At 38.3% G+C, this 15664-nt stretch overlaps 1 protein-coding gene across 8 annotated transcripts in view; it reads right to left on the reverse strand.

Annotated features, from left to right (window-relative positions):
- Positions 1 to 15664, reverse strand: part of SORBS2 (sorbin and SH3 domain containing 2) — a 436274-nt gene that overhangs the window by 122421 nt on the left and 298189 nt on the right. For 6 of the 8 annotated variants that reach the window (XM_075066420.1, XM_075066419.1, XM_075066418.1 and 3 more), the window contains exons 3-6: positions 13718 to 13810; positions 9846 to 9872; positions 8068 to 8192; positions 6491 to 7111 (exon numbers count right to left, since the gene is read on the reverse strand). In XM_075066420.1, the coding sequence (XP_074922521.1) occupies positions 6491 to 7111; positions 8068 to 8192; positions 9846 to 9872; positions 13718 to 13810 (866 nt within the window). The remainder of the gene's footprint in view (positions 1 to 6490; positions 7112 to 8067; positions 8193 to 9845; positions 9873 to 13717; positions 13811 to 15664) is intronic. The other 2 variants (XM_032800339.2, XM_075066422.1) reach the window with 1 other exon arrangement.

Genomic DNA, 15664 nt, shown 5'->3' on the forward strand with positions numbered 1-15664 from the left:
GTTTTTATGGAAGTTTGGTTATTAATGAAAGTCTCCAGGTTGGAGAGCTCTTTTTTGATGTTTTCCCGTTTGCTGTATAGGATGCTGATCAGGTGGTTCCTCAGGTGGTATCTCATTTGGCATCACTTAGGAAGTGCTGACTACCCCACTCCCATGCCCACCTCCACTTCACTCTCCTTCACATGAACAAGATTAACCGTAGGATTTTGCAATGCTATATAGGAGGTGTTCCCTCATGAGAATTCCTGTGGTAGCTCTGAACATTGCTCACAAAAAGCTCCAAAAGCATGTCAGATGGACTTAATCTGATGAGAAGCCATTTCAAGTTGGCACCTGTGAGCTAAGTATGTATGAAGGAATTTGTGCATTTTATGGTTCAAAATCCTGTAGACTCCACAAGTCTATTGAACTTTTAAAGTGATGTTGCTGCACTGCATATGCATGAGTTTTTTGTCTCTCTCAGACACTTGCTTGTGAACTATAATAGCACCATAAGGTCTTGTTGTAAAAGGCAGAGGATGAGATCCTAGCCCCACTAAGTCAATGGGAGTTTGGTCACTGATTTTAGTGGAGCCAAGATTTTACCAATAGATTGTTTTACATCAATTTCCCATAGCAATCTAGGTCACCTTGCCTCCTAAAGCATATCCTGGAGTGGGACTGATCTACACTAACTCTCACATTGGCTTGTGCCTCAGTTCTACAGCAGTACCATATATACAGCTGGTAAAACTCACACAGCTTATGGAGTCTGACTACACACCCAAAAAATTGGGGAAGTGATAAATAATGAAGAGCACAGGTCACTGTAGAGAGTAATCTGGATTGTTTGGTAAACTGGTTGCAAGCAAACATTATGCATTTTATTCATGTATTCCTCTAAGAAAAAACAATGTAAGCCATAATTACAGGAATGGGGGACTCTATTCTGGGAAACAGTAACTCTGAAATAGAATTATGGATCATGGTGGATAATCAGCTGGAACACAAGCTCCCAATGTGATACTGTGGCCAAAAGAACTAATGAAATCCTTGCAGGCACAGACAGGGGATCTTGAGCAGGAATAGAGAGGTTATTTGACTTCTGTATTTGGCTCTGGTGTGACAGCTGCTGGAATAGTTTCCAGTTCTGGTATCCACAATTCAAAAAGGATGTTGATGAATTGGAGAGGGGCCAGAGAAGAGCCACAAGAATGATTAAAAGATTAGAAAACATGTCTTATAGCTCCATCTATTTAGCTTAACAAAGAGAAGCTTAAGCGGTGACCTGATTACAGTCAGTAAGTACATACATGTGGAACAAATATTTAGTAGTGGGCTCTTAAATCTGGCAAGGAAAAGCATAACACAATCCAAAGGTTGGGTAGGAATCTCCATCAGCGACAATTTTTAAATCAAAATTGGATGGTTTTCTAAAAGATCTGCTCTAAGAATTATTGTGGAGAAGTTATATGGCCTGTGTTATACAGGAGGTCAGATGAGATGATCAAGCTGTCCCTTCTGACTTTGGAATTCATTAATCTATTATTCCAGCGGTTCTCAAACAATGGGGTGGGCCTTCCAAAAGAGGTGCAAGCTGTGTACGTTTTTGTTTTGTTTTTTTAAATAAAGAACTCTGGCTGTCAGCCCTGGTTGGCTGGGGCTCATGCAGAAGGGCCATGCACATCTGGGAGGCAGGAATAAAGGGGACAGCTGGAGCCCCACCACCACGGGGCTGACAGTTGGAGTCCTGTCACCTGGAAGCAGCCTGCGCTCTCCTCCCACACCACCCCTCCATTCCTCACTGGAGGTGGCCGGGCTCTGGCTGTCAGCCCCAGGTTGGCAGCAGTAGGGCAGAAGTAAGGATGGCAATGGGTGCTGAGTCTTCTGTGAAAAGTGATATTGACAAATGTCACTTTTCACATTGCCTCCCTTACTTTTGTGGTGCTGCTGGCCACATTGGGGCTATGCTTGGAGAGTGGGGGAAGGAGGGCATAAACAACTATAGACACAAAAAAGGAGGGGCCTGATCAAATAAGTTAGTGAACCATTGTATTAATCTAATAAAAATCTTAAGAGGAGCAAGTATGTGACCATGCTCGCTACACAGTGAAGCAAGGAGAAGGCAGAAAAGGAAGAAGGTAGTATTACCAGACCAATATAAAAGAATACTGCTTTTTAGGCTGATATTCTTTGTCAGCCCATCATGGATGACAACCACCACCACCCCAGAACAAATTCTAAAATTTTGGACATACTGCCAAGTCCATCTTTTCTGACTGTGCTTAGCAAGTGAGTTATGGGTAATTGTGATTATATTTTGGACAAACATTACTATGGATCATTTGGGTACAGACTATTTAGTGTAATATGTTTTTTAATGGTCTGAAGAGCATGCTGAGTTTAGGTGAGACTCTTCAATTTACCTAAATGAATACATATGATGCACCAGATATTTAACGGTGTGAGCAAATATGATGTAACAGTGAGAAGAAAAATGTATAGGGACATAATTTGTATGGTCCACTTTGATACATATTCCACTGTGTGATGGTATTTTTTTATATAGATTATAAAATTGATAAACATTTTCAACACCTTCCTGTCTCATACAATTCTTAGGTTTAGCTATATCAGATGCTGGTAAAAGCTCTGGCTCAATTTCCTTTATTGTCCCTGACTTGTTTCTTCATTTTGGGTGTCACTTAAACTGTACTTACTCACTTAGATAAAAATCACTAAGTCAGAGCCTGACACTTTTAGAAGTATCAGCAATAAGGTATCAGCAGAAGCTGCAGCAGTGAAGTATTGGTGAATCAATGTACTAATTAATACTGTGACAAAGTTTCTCCTCTACCTTGGTGGGTCCTGCACTTATTGGCGAATTTGCTCGCCTCACAGATTCACCCTGTGGGTCGGGAAACAGCCCAGAGACCTTCCCCTCTGGTAGAAGCCACAGTCCAGGTCAATTCCTCCTGTGTTTGATCAAGAGTTGGGAAGTTTGGGGGGAACCCGGGCCCGCCCTCTACTCCAGATGCCAGCCCAGGGCCCTGTGGACTGCAGCTGTCTAGAGTGCCTTCTGGTACAGTTGCACGACAGCTACAACTCCCTGGGCTACTTTCCCATGGCCTCCTCTCAACATCTTCTTTGTCCTCACCACCAGACCTTCCTTCTGATGTCTGATAATGCTTGTACTTCTCAGACCTCCAACAGTATGCCTACTCACTCTCAGCTTCTTGCACGCCTCTTGCTCCCAGTTCCTCACACACACTACCTCTACTCTGGCCTGACTGGAGTGAGCTCTTTTATAGCATCAGAGGGGCCTTTATTAGAGTCAGGTGCTTAACAGCCTCACCCAACTCTTAGCAGGTTAACTGGAGTCAGGTGTTCTCATTAGCCTGGAGCAGCCCCTACTCTGGTCACTCAGGGAACAGAAAACTGCTTATCCAGGGGCCAGTATATCTCCCTTCAACTACTCTGCTCTTCCCAACTGGCCTGGGTCTATCACAATACCTTTTACTTATTAAGAGCAAGAACTTTCTAGCCTAACCCCATACAGTCCAACAAGCAAAATTTGAGCCTAATGCTCAAATTTAAGAGAGCTACTTTACATCCAACTGTCCAGTCTATACCTACATAGCCACCACAATCCTGGGGATATGGGTCACCTGAAGAAAAGCAGGGAGATTGCTGCATTCAAAGCCAAGCATTTAACATTGCCCGCAATTTCCTTATACCCATATGGATGTAACGGCAAAGAAAATAATATTTTTAGAACTTGTGTGGCAAGTTACCAAATGAGGGGAAATCCTGCAAAACCCAACAGTTTTGCTCTGAATTGTGGAACAGAAAAATGTTGGCATTCACACCTCATTTTTTTCATTACTGTGGAGAGGCAGTGAGTCTATGCTGAAAAAATAGCCACTCAGCCTTGCTAAAAAACTGCCTGTGTCGCAGGCTTGAAGATAACAAATTATTGGAATGGAGAATTCTAAACCCTGTAGGTCTTACTATTTGATCATTAATTATTATTATTTGTTAAAGGACAATACTGTACTAAGTAGTATAAAAGACTTGTGCTAGACCTAGCTTGTTCTTCTAGCCACTTCTGCATCTGTGACAGAGTTTGTTTAATAGCATGCCTGGAACAGTCCCTGCTGAGGATGATATTAAGTTTTAATTAAGTCTCTTAACGTAGACACAGGAGAAAATGATGGAAAACTAAAAAAAAAAACTTCTCTGGTGTATCTAGCCCTCATCTGAGTGGTGAATTACATCTTGCCCAAGATAGAACAATGTATTCTTCTCAAAGGCCCCCAAAATCTCACTTAGGCTGGTAGGGCACTGTATGACATCTGTTAGATTACTATTTCTGCCCAAGATAGCCCACAGGAGCCCATCAATCCTACACCTCATGCACTGTTTGGGCTAGTCTATATGAGGAGTACTAAGGAGGAGGGTTTTCAAAATGTTCCCATTTTAAACGTCACAGAGCTGTATTCTGCAAACAACTTTTCTTTTAAAATCTCCTACAGCTAGTGCAGGTGTTTGGTGCGTTCAGAGGCAAAGATCTGGTTAAGTGCAAAGTTCTGAAAACATGACAATGTCAAATAATAGTATGGTTGTGATGGATGAAAAGTACAGAGTTGTCTGGGAGCTTCAAGTATGCAAGATATAGAGCCATTATTTATCCCTGGAGTAACTCTGTTGACTTTAGTGGATTTACACCTGTGATGAATGTGGTTCATAATGTGTAAGGTTGATTTCCTTTGCTTCTTCTAGAAACCTCACAAGTTTGTCTCTACAGAGAATTCAACTTTTAACAGTGATGGGTCAGAACTGCATTATTTGGATCTGGATCGGGACTATTCTTTATTCATGATGTCTGGATCAAGGGTTTTATTAAGGTGCATTTACAGTTTTTAATGGTTTCCACAGTGAAAGCTGAAATGGGTTTCACAAGCGGATAGCGAGTCTAAACAATGATATGCTGAAATATACATAATTCAACCAGCATAAGCTATAATAATCTGTTTTAACAATCTTTGGGGTGGGGTTTGGTTGAAGGAGATATTTAGGCATAAAATCAATAACATTCCACCTGCAGGTTTTTCACCTATGAACCAGTAATAAGTGCACTCTGTAATAAGTACACTGTGTCCAATCATAATGATATATAATGAAATTGCATGGAGTGCATTCCCTTGTTACCCTTTATTTATTGGAAATCTACTCATGTTGTACATAGTGTACTGTAAATAGTTGTGTCAAGTTATTATGACTGATTTAAAGTCAAATGAAAATACAGTACGTTTGGTATTGGGTAAGATCTCTTCTTGTTCCTAATGAACCGTGTTCTATTAAGAAGAAACAATGTGCCAAAATGAAGCAGAGGTTTAGATGATTCCAAGAACTCTCTGAAATGTTTTATACCCTTGTTTTTTAAACAAAAAAAGAAGAGAAGGAAGAATCTCCTTTCTGGGTTTTGTAGCACATGATATGGATTCACGTGTACCAGACAGCCTAAAACTGGATATACTTCCCCAGATACTTCGAAAAAAAAATCCAAAACTCTCAGATCTACAAAAGTGATCTCAATATTATTATATTTTTAGCATCCAAAAATGTGCTTACATCTGTGATACCCTGCTCTTGCCATTTGAAACTCTCATGCATGCTAATTGGAACTGGGATCCATGTGGGTTTGAGAAAAGAATTTCAACCTCAATAAACAAAGAGCAATTAGGAAAATGAGCAACTTAGAATATGTAGGTCCATGTCATGTCTCATCCTGCAGAGAGGATGCAGATGGCACAAAGACTCCTTCCCACCAATCTCTTGTGCACAGCTGTAATTTGGTTGTCAGGAGTGGTGAGTACAGAAAATCAGCATTGCTGGAAGCCCCAGCTGGTCCCAGAGGAGGATGACTTGGTGGAGTGGGGTCATAGCAGCACATTGACAGAGCTGCACTTATAGGAATCCTCCTGACATCTTTTCAAAGATGTACCAGCAGCCAGTTCCTAGTACTTCCTTCCAACACTAGGGGCAGCATACTACCTTTCAAAAGTAGGATCCCAGCAAGCAGTGCCACTTAGGAGGGGCACCACTAATATAATTATTAATCACATTTATTATGAGAGTGCCTAAGGGCCAATCATGAGTGGAGCCCCACTGTGCTAGGCACTGTACAAACACAGAGAAGTACATAGGCCTCCAACTCACAGCACACCTTTCCTATTGCACATAATTTTACCATCTGTATAATACGATGAGCCAGATAATTTACTTTCAATATGTAACTTAAACCCACCTCCCAACTTTAACTGGATCCGACCTTTTCGCAATACCCTTTTGAAAATATTAAACTGTTCATTTCTACTTTGAATAGTGCAACAGGTAGTTTTACCCAGAAAACACAAGCTGTAATCATGGTAATGTGAGTATACTAACTAGAAAAGTGTTAAGTGATTCAGGAAAGATCTAAAATAAGAGATGGAAAAGTTTAATATACCACACTGCATTCTGTGGACTGTGCAGATGAAGGAGCTGTAGACTTTTGTCCCACATCTTTTGGAGGCATCTGTGGATTGTCTGGAAAAAGCCTAGGTGGATGTTCTTGGATTTCAGGCTCTGCTTTATTCTCAAGGAGGGGAGCTATCTGAATGGAAAGAGATGCTGTGTGTATCTCAGGCACAGGGTTACAGGTGGGTGAAACAGGCCTTTGTGAAAATGTTGGTTCTTCATTAGACTTGGGCTGCTGCTGTGTATTATGAGGAACACTACTCAGTGAGTCTTGTGTCTGGGTTAATTTCAGGGTAGAAACTCTGCGTTTTTTAGATGCTTGTCTGTGGCCTTGATGAAGAGTAGCTCTAATGCCAGCTACTGCTTTTGTGCTTGTGTTGGAGACTGAGGCCAGTGGTTTAGTAATTCTTTGTGCATAGGAGATGCCTGTGTTAGATTTTTTAGAATACATTGTCCTCTGGATAGCCTCCTCGTTAGTACAGCAGACAGTATCTGAGGAGAGTTTTTTAGTTGGCTTAGTCGTTATTGACTGGAAATTAATTTCATCCTTCATGTGATTAGTTATTCCAGATCTATGAAAACTTTCTTTTCTAGGGGGTGGCAGAGGTGCCTTATTTGCCAAAAGCATCCACACACAGCAAAACAACATTGAAGAGAAACAGAGAGAAAGTAAATGTTAGCAGGAAAAGTAACTTGTGTTAGACTCGTAACTTCAAATGAAAGAACAAGGGCCTGATCCAAATTCCATTCAATACAATGGAAAGACTTTGGATCAGATACTACACTGTACCTGATAATAATACTGTATTTTGATGTCTAGGAAATCACAGATTCCATTTGTTAATTAAAAGAGTGAATTGTGATCTGAACTGAGTCCATAATATCAAATATATTTTATTTTGCACTGACACTACTGTTTGAGAATTATCACCAAATTTTAGAGATTTAAATAGTTCATAAAATGTACTTGACATATCATTTTAGTCAAAAAGCTACTATTTATGAGGAACATACATACATATTATACACACACACACTCTCTCTCTCTCTCTTAAAGCTTTTGGATTAAAATAGTAATGCAAATACTATTATAAATATGTTTCTGAATATTGTTTCGTGGCATTTTCTATAATTGTTATGTAGTTTAGCAAAGTTAGCTGAAGAACAATACTCCTGGTTATTCTTAAATTAATCTAATTCAATTTTACAATCAGTTATTATTTGTTCCATAAAGAAAGTATTTTTTTGGAGTATAAAATATTAATCAATACCCTTTGAAGTCCGAATACAATTATATAAGGGTTTTGATTGAACCTGGCCAATTTTTATTTGTATACAGCCTTGCTCTTTGAAAGTAATTTGTTGTGTTACTGAACCAGCCGACTTGTATAGCGTATGTTTATGTGTCTAGCAGAAACAGATAATACAACATGTAATAAAAGGTGCAGGTGCTACCAGGAACATCTGGATAATTCACTATAGGGTATCACAACTGCATATAATGCACTCGTAAGCTAACACTTATACTTAATACCAAAGGATGAAACTGTGTGTGTGAAGGTTTACCTGAGTTGGCGACTTCTTTTCTTGTAGGTTTGGCCGGACACTTCTAAAGCCTTTTGCTGCAAGAGATGAACTACTAGCATCTCCATTCAATGTCTCTCTACTTCCATCATTGTAAGATGTCCAAGCTTTTGTGAGAAAAAAAAATCAAAACAAATTTTTGGTAAATAGTTCCTATGTATCCATGGTACCATAATAAATCTACCTATTGAACAAACTGTTGAAATTACAACTTTCTAGTCAGTAGCTAGAATTACTGTTGACAATATATACATCACAAGGAGAGTTAAAGGATAAGCCTGAAGCTACAACTTCTCAAGCTGTGATTTTTGTCAGCTAGATGAGCCTAGATCAGTATTGTTACTGTTTTACTTATATTGTGATAGCTCCCACGATAGTCATGGATTCAAAGACACACAAATTTTAAGGCCAGAATAGACCATTGTGACCATCTAGTCTGACCTCCTGCATAACTCAGGCTATAGGACTTCCATTCATTCTTGCTTCAAGTCCAATAGCTTTGGTTGAACTAGAATTCCTTTCTAGAAAAACATCTCATCTATATTTAAAAAGAGTTCCAGTGATGGTCAATTGTTCCAACAATCTGTTCCTCATTTATAATCTGAATCTGTCTTCCAATTTCCAGTCTCATAGACTTTAAGGTCAGAAGGGACCATTATGATCTTCTAGTCTGACCTCTTGCACAACGCAGGCCACAGAATCTCACCCACCCACTCCTGTAACAAACCTCTGACCTATGTTTGAGCTATTGAAGTCCTCAACTTGTGGTTTAAAGACTTCAAGGTGCAGAGAATCTTCCAGCAACTGACCTGTGCCCCATGCTGCAGAGGAAGGTGAAAAACCCCCAGGTCCTCTGCCAATCTGCCAGTCATGGGATCCTGTTATTATACCTTTGTCTTTTTAGATTGAAGAACCCTCTATACTCATATTTCTGTTCCTCACAGTCTAGTTATTGTCCAAATATAAATGAAGACACATTCCTGACCTGGATATATGATAGACTGGAAGATAAGATGAAGGGTGAGGAAAAGGGATACAATATGCAAGCATGGTTCTCGGGGTAACAATTGGGATATGTAGTCCCTGTATTTGCATGGTTGACTTCAAAAGAAATCTTCAGTGCTACTGGAATGCATGATGGTGAAACAGTAGGTTGTATCCTTCTATCTGAGTAAGTTTTTAGCCAATACTATTGTATTACACTACTGTGCTGCTGGAAATGCTATCTTTTGGATGAGACCTAAACTTGAGGTTTTAATCACCTGTAATTATTAAAGATTCAGTGGCACTTTTTTCAAGAGTAGGTGTTAGACTCAGTATTCTGGATAAATTCCTCCCTGTATTCCTCCCCAGGAATTTCAGTTTGATAAGACATTTATCACTTTCTGTCCTTATCTATTGTGATGCATTGTTAAACCACTGCTGCATTTCAGTCCAGAGGTGGCTGCACTAACTAGTGAGTGTTCTGTATTACACATTCCGTAGAAACAGGAACAAAACAGACTGTATGGCATATATGATATCTAACTAACTGTTGGACAAAATTGTCCTGGAAGTCTTGACATCACTTTGGACAGGTGATTGTCTGCCGGAGGTTCTCAGTCACAGGTTTCACCTGAGATAATTTGCAAAAATCAGTAAGATCTGTAAAAGGAACTGGGATCCATTTGGATGCATGATGCTATATAAATGGAAGATGGCTATAACTCACACATATACAATACCAGTACACTTACACATAAAGAAAATGTTTTATTTACCTGAATCTGGAGACTGAGAATCAGGTCCTAAAAAAGAAATAGCCAAGTTAGTGTGTGCTGGAAATTAAAATACCGCAGGCAATTCTGTTAGCCTTTTTGGTGATGGAACAGTATGCTGCATGTGACACTGGGTCTGATTCTACATTCCTTGCACACTCAGACCTCATATTGACTTTGGGGAAATTTTAAGATATGCAAGGATTGTAGAAGTAGGCTCACAGTATACTTTGATAAGAACTTTTTTTTTTTTTTTAAAGACAGCGATTTTGATCAAATTGTAGTAGGTTGGGTGATGTTTTGATGGATGTGTTTGTTATTGTTCTGTGTATGTGGTGCCAAATTCTGTACTGATTTATACCCACTCTGGCCTAGCAAAGTCACTAGGGATGTGCAGTGTAACTTGGTCAGAATTTGATCCATATTGTCTTACCAGGTGAAGTCATTTTCTTAATAATCAATATCACCGATATTAACAATATTGAATCATTCTGAGTACCGGGCTAATTAAATAAAGGTATCTGAGATAATCTAATGGAAACTCAAGGATAATAGTGGTGGTGGTAGTTTTTTAAAGTCTGAAGCAGCTGCTGCTACCAAGAGAATTTAGCCATGAGATCACACACTCAGTGAGCCTCCACCACAGTCAAATTAGCCTTGTCATAGAGAAATTGATTTTAAGCTCTCTCTCTATATATAAATATATATATCATCATTAATCTTTTTTCCCCACAACTTTAATTGCCTATGCTTCAATATGCAAGGATATTTTCTAAATGCAAAAACGAGTCTTCTTTGTACTGAATTAAGATAATTTCATGGACCATTTTAAAGGAATTGATGTAATTTTATGTGTAGAAATTAATCTAATTTAAGAAAGCTCAACAGTAATTGTTATAGTCGCAGAAGAGCCAGTTTACATTATACAGAAAAAAATTGTTTCTAATAAATTTCCTCTGATGTTGCACAATTGGAAAAGATCTATATAATGGGAACTAACTGTTTTATTGAAATTATATACTCACAACTTGCCCTCTGTTACCTATATATACACACCTCTGAATATTGCACTGTAAGTAACCAATGTTTACTGCTCAATTAAGTTACATTTTATCAAGGATTATATTGTGCTATGACAATTACTACATTGTGGTTATTTAAATCACTGCTACATCAGACAAGGAATAAAACAAACAATATTGTTGCCTGTTTTTTCGGTAAACTCTATAATTTGTCTTATTAAATCTAGATACCAGAAGAAATGACACTGCTTTAAGAGGGCATGGAGAGGCTTCATTCAAAATCAAGGGGGTCATACATGGGTGATGTGAGATTTTTGGATGGTGCCAGAATGTGGGAAACTGCAGGATGTTTCTAAAGTGTTTGGCAAAGAGAAAGACAGAAATTCTGTCCATATATACAGTATATTGGCATGGGGTATGTTTGGGTGTGTGATTATTAGATGATCTAAAGGAGACTAATTTGAAGAAAGTTATCCACATGTATGGAATTTTTTCCCTTGGAAAAAATTCATACAGATGCTTCATGTGCGACAATCCAATCCACTAGGTTAATAATCCAAAATTATCTAAGTAAATTATCTAACCAAAATTATCTAAGTAAGAATTCGCACTATGGACCATCACTACCTTTATGGACTATTAAGTACAGTAAACACGACCTTTTAAAGTCTCAGTTTGCAGATTTACATGATAAACCATACTGACTTTGCAAGAGGTGTTTTGAAACATCAGGCCAATAATATGCATTTTCTGACGTCTATAACAGATACACACAAAACAACGCGCTAAAAGCCCAGTTCTGCTACCCTTATTCACACTGAGTACCATCTTATTTTGAAGTAGTCCCATTCATTTCAGTTAGATTCTTGTCCTTGTGGATTAGATGCCCACCATCTGGACTTGTGAAATTTATAAAAATAAACTTTTCCTATTTTGTATTTATTTTTAGAGCTAGTCCACAATTTAGACCATCTATAAACATAAAGCTAAAAATACCAAAAGCTGTTTGTGTGTTGGAATTGTACAAATGTTCTAAAATGACTGTTCTTTATCTTTTGTGCATTTTAAACACTCCTTAAAAACTGGCAGGCTCACACTTAGCATAGTAAGTTTCAGTCAGGAGTGAAATTTTATGGCCAACCTAGTATTTATCTCTAATACAGAGATTTACATTTTCTGACAGCAATTTAACCAGAGCTGTGCAGATGGAGACTCTTCAATTGAATGTGCTAGTATGCATTCAGGATGAGATATGTTGTAATTTCTATAGTAGTATCACTTTGGTGACAAAGTGTGGAAGCTACTTTTGAAAATCTGTTGAAACATCAAAAGGAACAGGAGTACTTGTAGCACCTTAGAGATTAACAAATTTATTTGGTCATAAGCTTTTGTAGGGTACAGCCCACTTCATCAGATGCATAGAATGGAACATATAGTAAGATGATATATTTATACACATATAGAGAACATGAAAAAGTGGAAGTAGCCATACCAACTGTATGAGGCTAATTAATTAAGATGAGCTATAATCAGGAGAAAAAAACTTTTGTAGTGATAATCAAGATGGCCCATTTTAGACAGCTGACAAGAAGGTGTGAGGATACACAAGAGGAAATAGAGTCAATATGTGTAATGACCCAGCCACTCCCAGTCTCTGTTCAAGCCCAAGTTAATGGTATCTAGTTTGCATATTAATTCAGGATCAGCAGTTTCTCATTGGAGTCTGTTTTTGAAGCTTTGATGTTGCAAAATTGTCACCTTTAAGTCTGTTACTGAGTGACCAGAGAGGTTGAAGTGTTGTCCTACTGGTTTTTGAATGTTATGATTCCTGAAGTCAGATTTGTGTCCATTTATTCATCAGTATATCTTATGATAAACTCCTAGGTGTTGTGAAAAATTGTGCACTCGTGTGAAGAATCTTTACAGTTCTACCCTCAAGGTTTTTGACAATTTTTTCTAGTTGAATGACCACAATGATGCAATGGAACACTGGAGTAAATAAAATGGGGGTCTTGCTGAGGGTTCATCTTAGACCTCTCATTCCCTCACTCTTCTGCCTCCTTTGTGTATTACACTTGTTTGGAACAGCCACTGAATGCCAAACTGGTGCAAGGTAATCACATAGGTTTTCTGCCCTATTTACACCTAGCATGTAATTTACACTATGATTTAAGTCACCATTGAATGTGGTCAACAGATATGCATTCAAGTTTTACTTCCTTAAACTAGCTCTCAATATAGTCCTCTAATTAAGAAATAGTTTTACTTCTATTGAATATTTTCTGTGTTTTTATTCTGTTTTTAAATGTCTTGAAACATTCTCTTGAAAATAGGATTTTTGTTTCATAAAAGTATTTGGCTCCTATTACCTATTTCACAACTGAAATTATAATCTTCCATTTGTGATAGTACAATAGTCTCAAACTGGTTGAAACACTAGGAGCAGAGAATTATAGCTTTCACAGAAGCCACTGAGATATTAAGAAACAAACCCCAGTTTTCATACAAGTTCTCCTATTAACAACTAGGGGACTAAGATTGGGCAGGTACGAAGAACGGGAAAATACCCAAAATACTTGTCACAGAGGCAACATTTTTTTTTTTAATTAAATCAGCTTTTCAAAATTTTCCAGGAGGTTTCACCTATCCTTCAATGACCACTACATATAGCTAGATGAAAAGATTACATTTTCAGGAACAAAATACGTTCAGAGATGTTGGCTTCATAAAACTATATAAATTAGACCTTGCCAGTGGAGTAGCCATTTTGATTACCCTCCTGGCAGACTAATTCTACAGAAACATACGTTACAGAAAGCCGTTCAAGGGTGATATCCCACTGGTTAGTTATACCTGCAGCCAATAGGTTTGGAGAACTCTGAACTCTCTTCACAGCTGTTAATGTGACAGACATTGCAGCACGTTTGCGAGCACAGCCACCGCTATCTGGAAGCACAAAACGATATAGACACAGGCCCAAGACACAGGAAGCAAGCACATGCAACATATTACATGGTGTAAGATATGCCAAACGTACATCAAAAACATGTGCAGTTAGGAATTGCTGCTGATAGTTGTGTGTTTTTAAAACCCACAGATTAGCAGAATACACTGTAGGTTTCCTGGAGCTCGGGATATCTAATATGGTAAGTATTCAGTACATAATACATTGTGACAATGTGTGCATTCTGGTGCCAGAAGAGCTGCTTATGAGGAGCTAAGGATACGAGCTGGTCAAAGAGGTCATGGATTCTGTGATTTTATATGATCTCCACGACTTTAGCCCCAGGCTGAGGGGCTCAGGCTTCCATGATATATTGTTTATTGCCCACATCCTGCCCACGACTTTTACTAAAACTTGACAAAATCTTAGCCTTATGTATAGCTAATAATGCACAAATAGTTAATCAAGATGATGGATTAAAAGCTGCATAATACTTGTCAATAATCAGCACTGTAAAGTCATTTTATTGTTCGCACAAGAAAGACATATCCACAAGACAGGCTTATGTTTTATGGCATGACAGTGTTTTTGTTGTATACTTTGGATCGATAGAGAATATTTAAACACAAGTGACAAAAATTGCTCATTTTTTCCTAAGTATGGAAGAGGAGGGAGACTATATCCCTGTTCTTCTTTTTAAAGACTCCTCATTCTGGCAGCTCTTCTTAATGGAAAATTGATGTTCTTGCCTCTGGAACCCAGCAATGTTCTGGGAGAATAAGTGGAGATTAATGCAAGGTGCTCTCTCTACTATGACACAAAATAAAAGTTTGGGACAGATCTAAGATCAGAACACACAATTGTCTCCCTCCTCAGCACTTGGGGAGTTAGGGGAAAATCTCAGATAATCCTTTTCTTCTCCATTTATTCCCCTCTTCTTTCTCTCCTACTGACTGAGGGCTGAAAACTGTATGGAGATTCTGTGCCCACTGGCACTGTATCACTGTTATTGGCAACAGTTAGCATGTCATGGGATTGGACCTTTCATTATGGGGGAATCACCGTTCTCTATCATATTTGCAAAAACAGTTCAGAAAATATTCTGCTTGAGTACTTCTATTTAGAATCAGCTTTTTCTCTGCTCTTTGCTAGTATTAAAATTCTTTACCTTATTATTCTTTTTGGCTGAAATTTTCAAAGGAGCTAAAGTCGATGAGACTTAAAATCATTGGAAGTTGGGTGTCTTAAAGCCTCTTGGAAAATCTCACCCTACAATTTTCAGAAAAGCTCTGTGATAGACAATAATGTTTAAACATAAATGATATTTATCTGAGATTATTATATACATCAGGTGTGATCTGAACCACAGGGGCATCTTTAGCCTAGGTCAAAAAGGTTAATGCTCCAGGTATCTGTAAACTGACTCAGACATTCCAATGGAAATTTCAGAGTGTATTGGCATTGAACCTTGTGGCATGTGTGTTAAACTGTTAGTGATGCTGACAAATATCTGAGTTGCTGTCCTCAGGTTTAAGTCTATCAAGTCACCTCCAGTTCTGAGACATGAGGCAAAAGGTCAAGTGATTTCAGCCATCTAATAAGTGGAATAATCCTAAACAATGTATTGCTTGGAATTAATAATCTGTATTATGCATCTGAAAGAAAGGGAAATGGCCATCACCTGCACATTTGCTGGAAATTACTGACATAAATGACATCAGAGACATAATTTATTATAACATTTCTCATTCTTGTCCTTTCCCCTCAACTAACATGAGATGACAGATCTCATTGCAACTGCTGATCATAGAATTCAAAGAGTAATACAGTAAGTCCTTATTATTTCATTGCATCTC

The sequence above is a fragment of the Chelonoidis abingdonii genome, chromosome 5 (assembly GCF_003597395.2).
Source record: "Chelonoidis abingdonii isolate Lonesome George chromosome 5, CheloAbing_2.0, whole genome shotgun sequence".
Lineage (NCBI taxonomy): Eukaryota > Metazoa > Chordata > Testudines > Testudinidae > Chelonoidis > Chelonoidis abingdonii.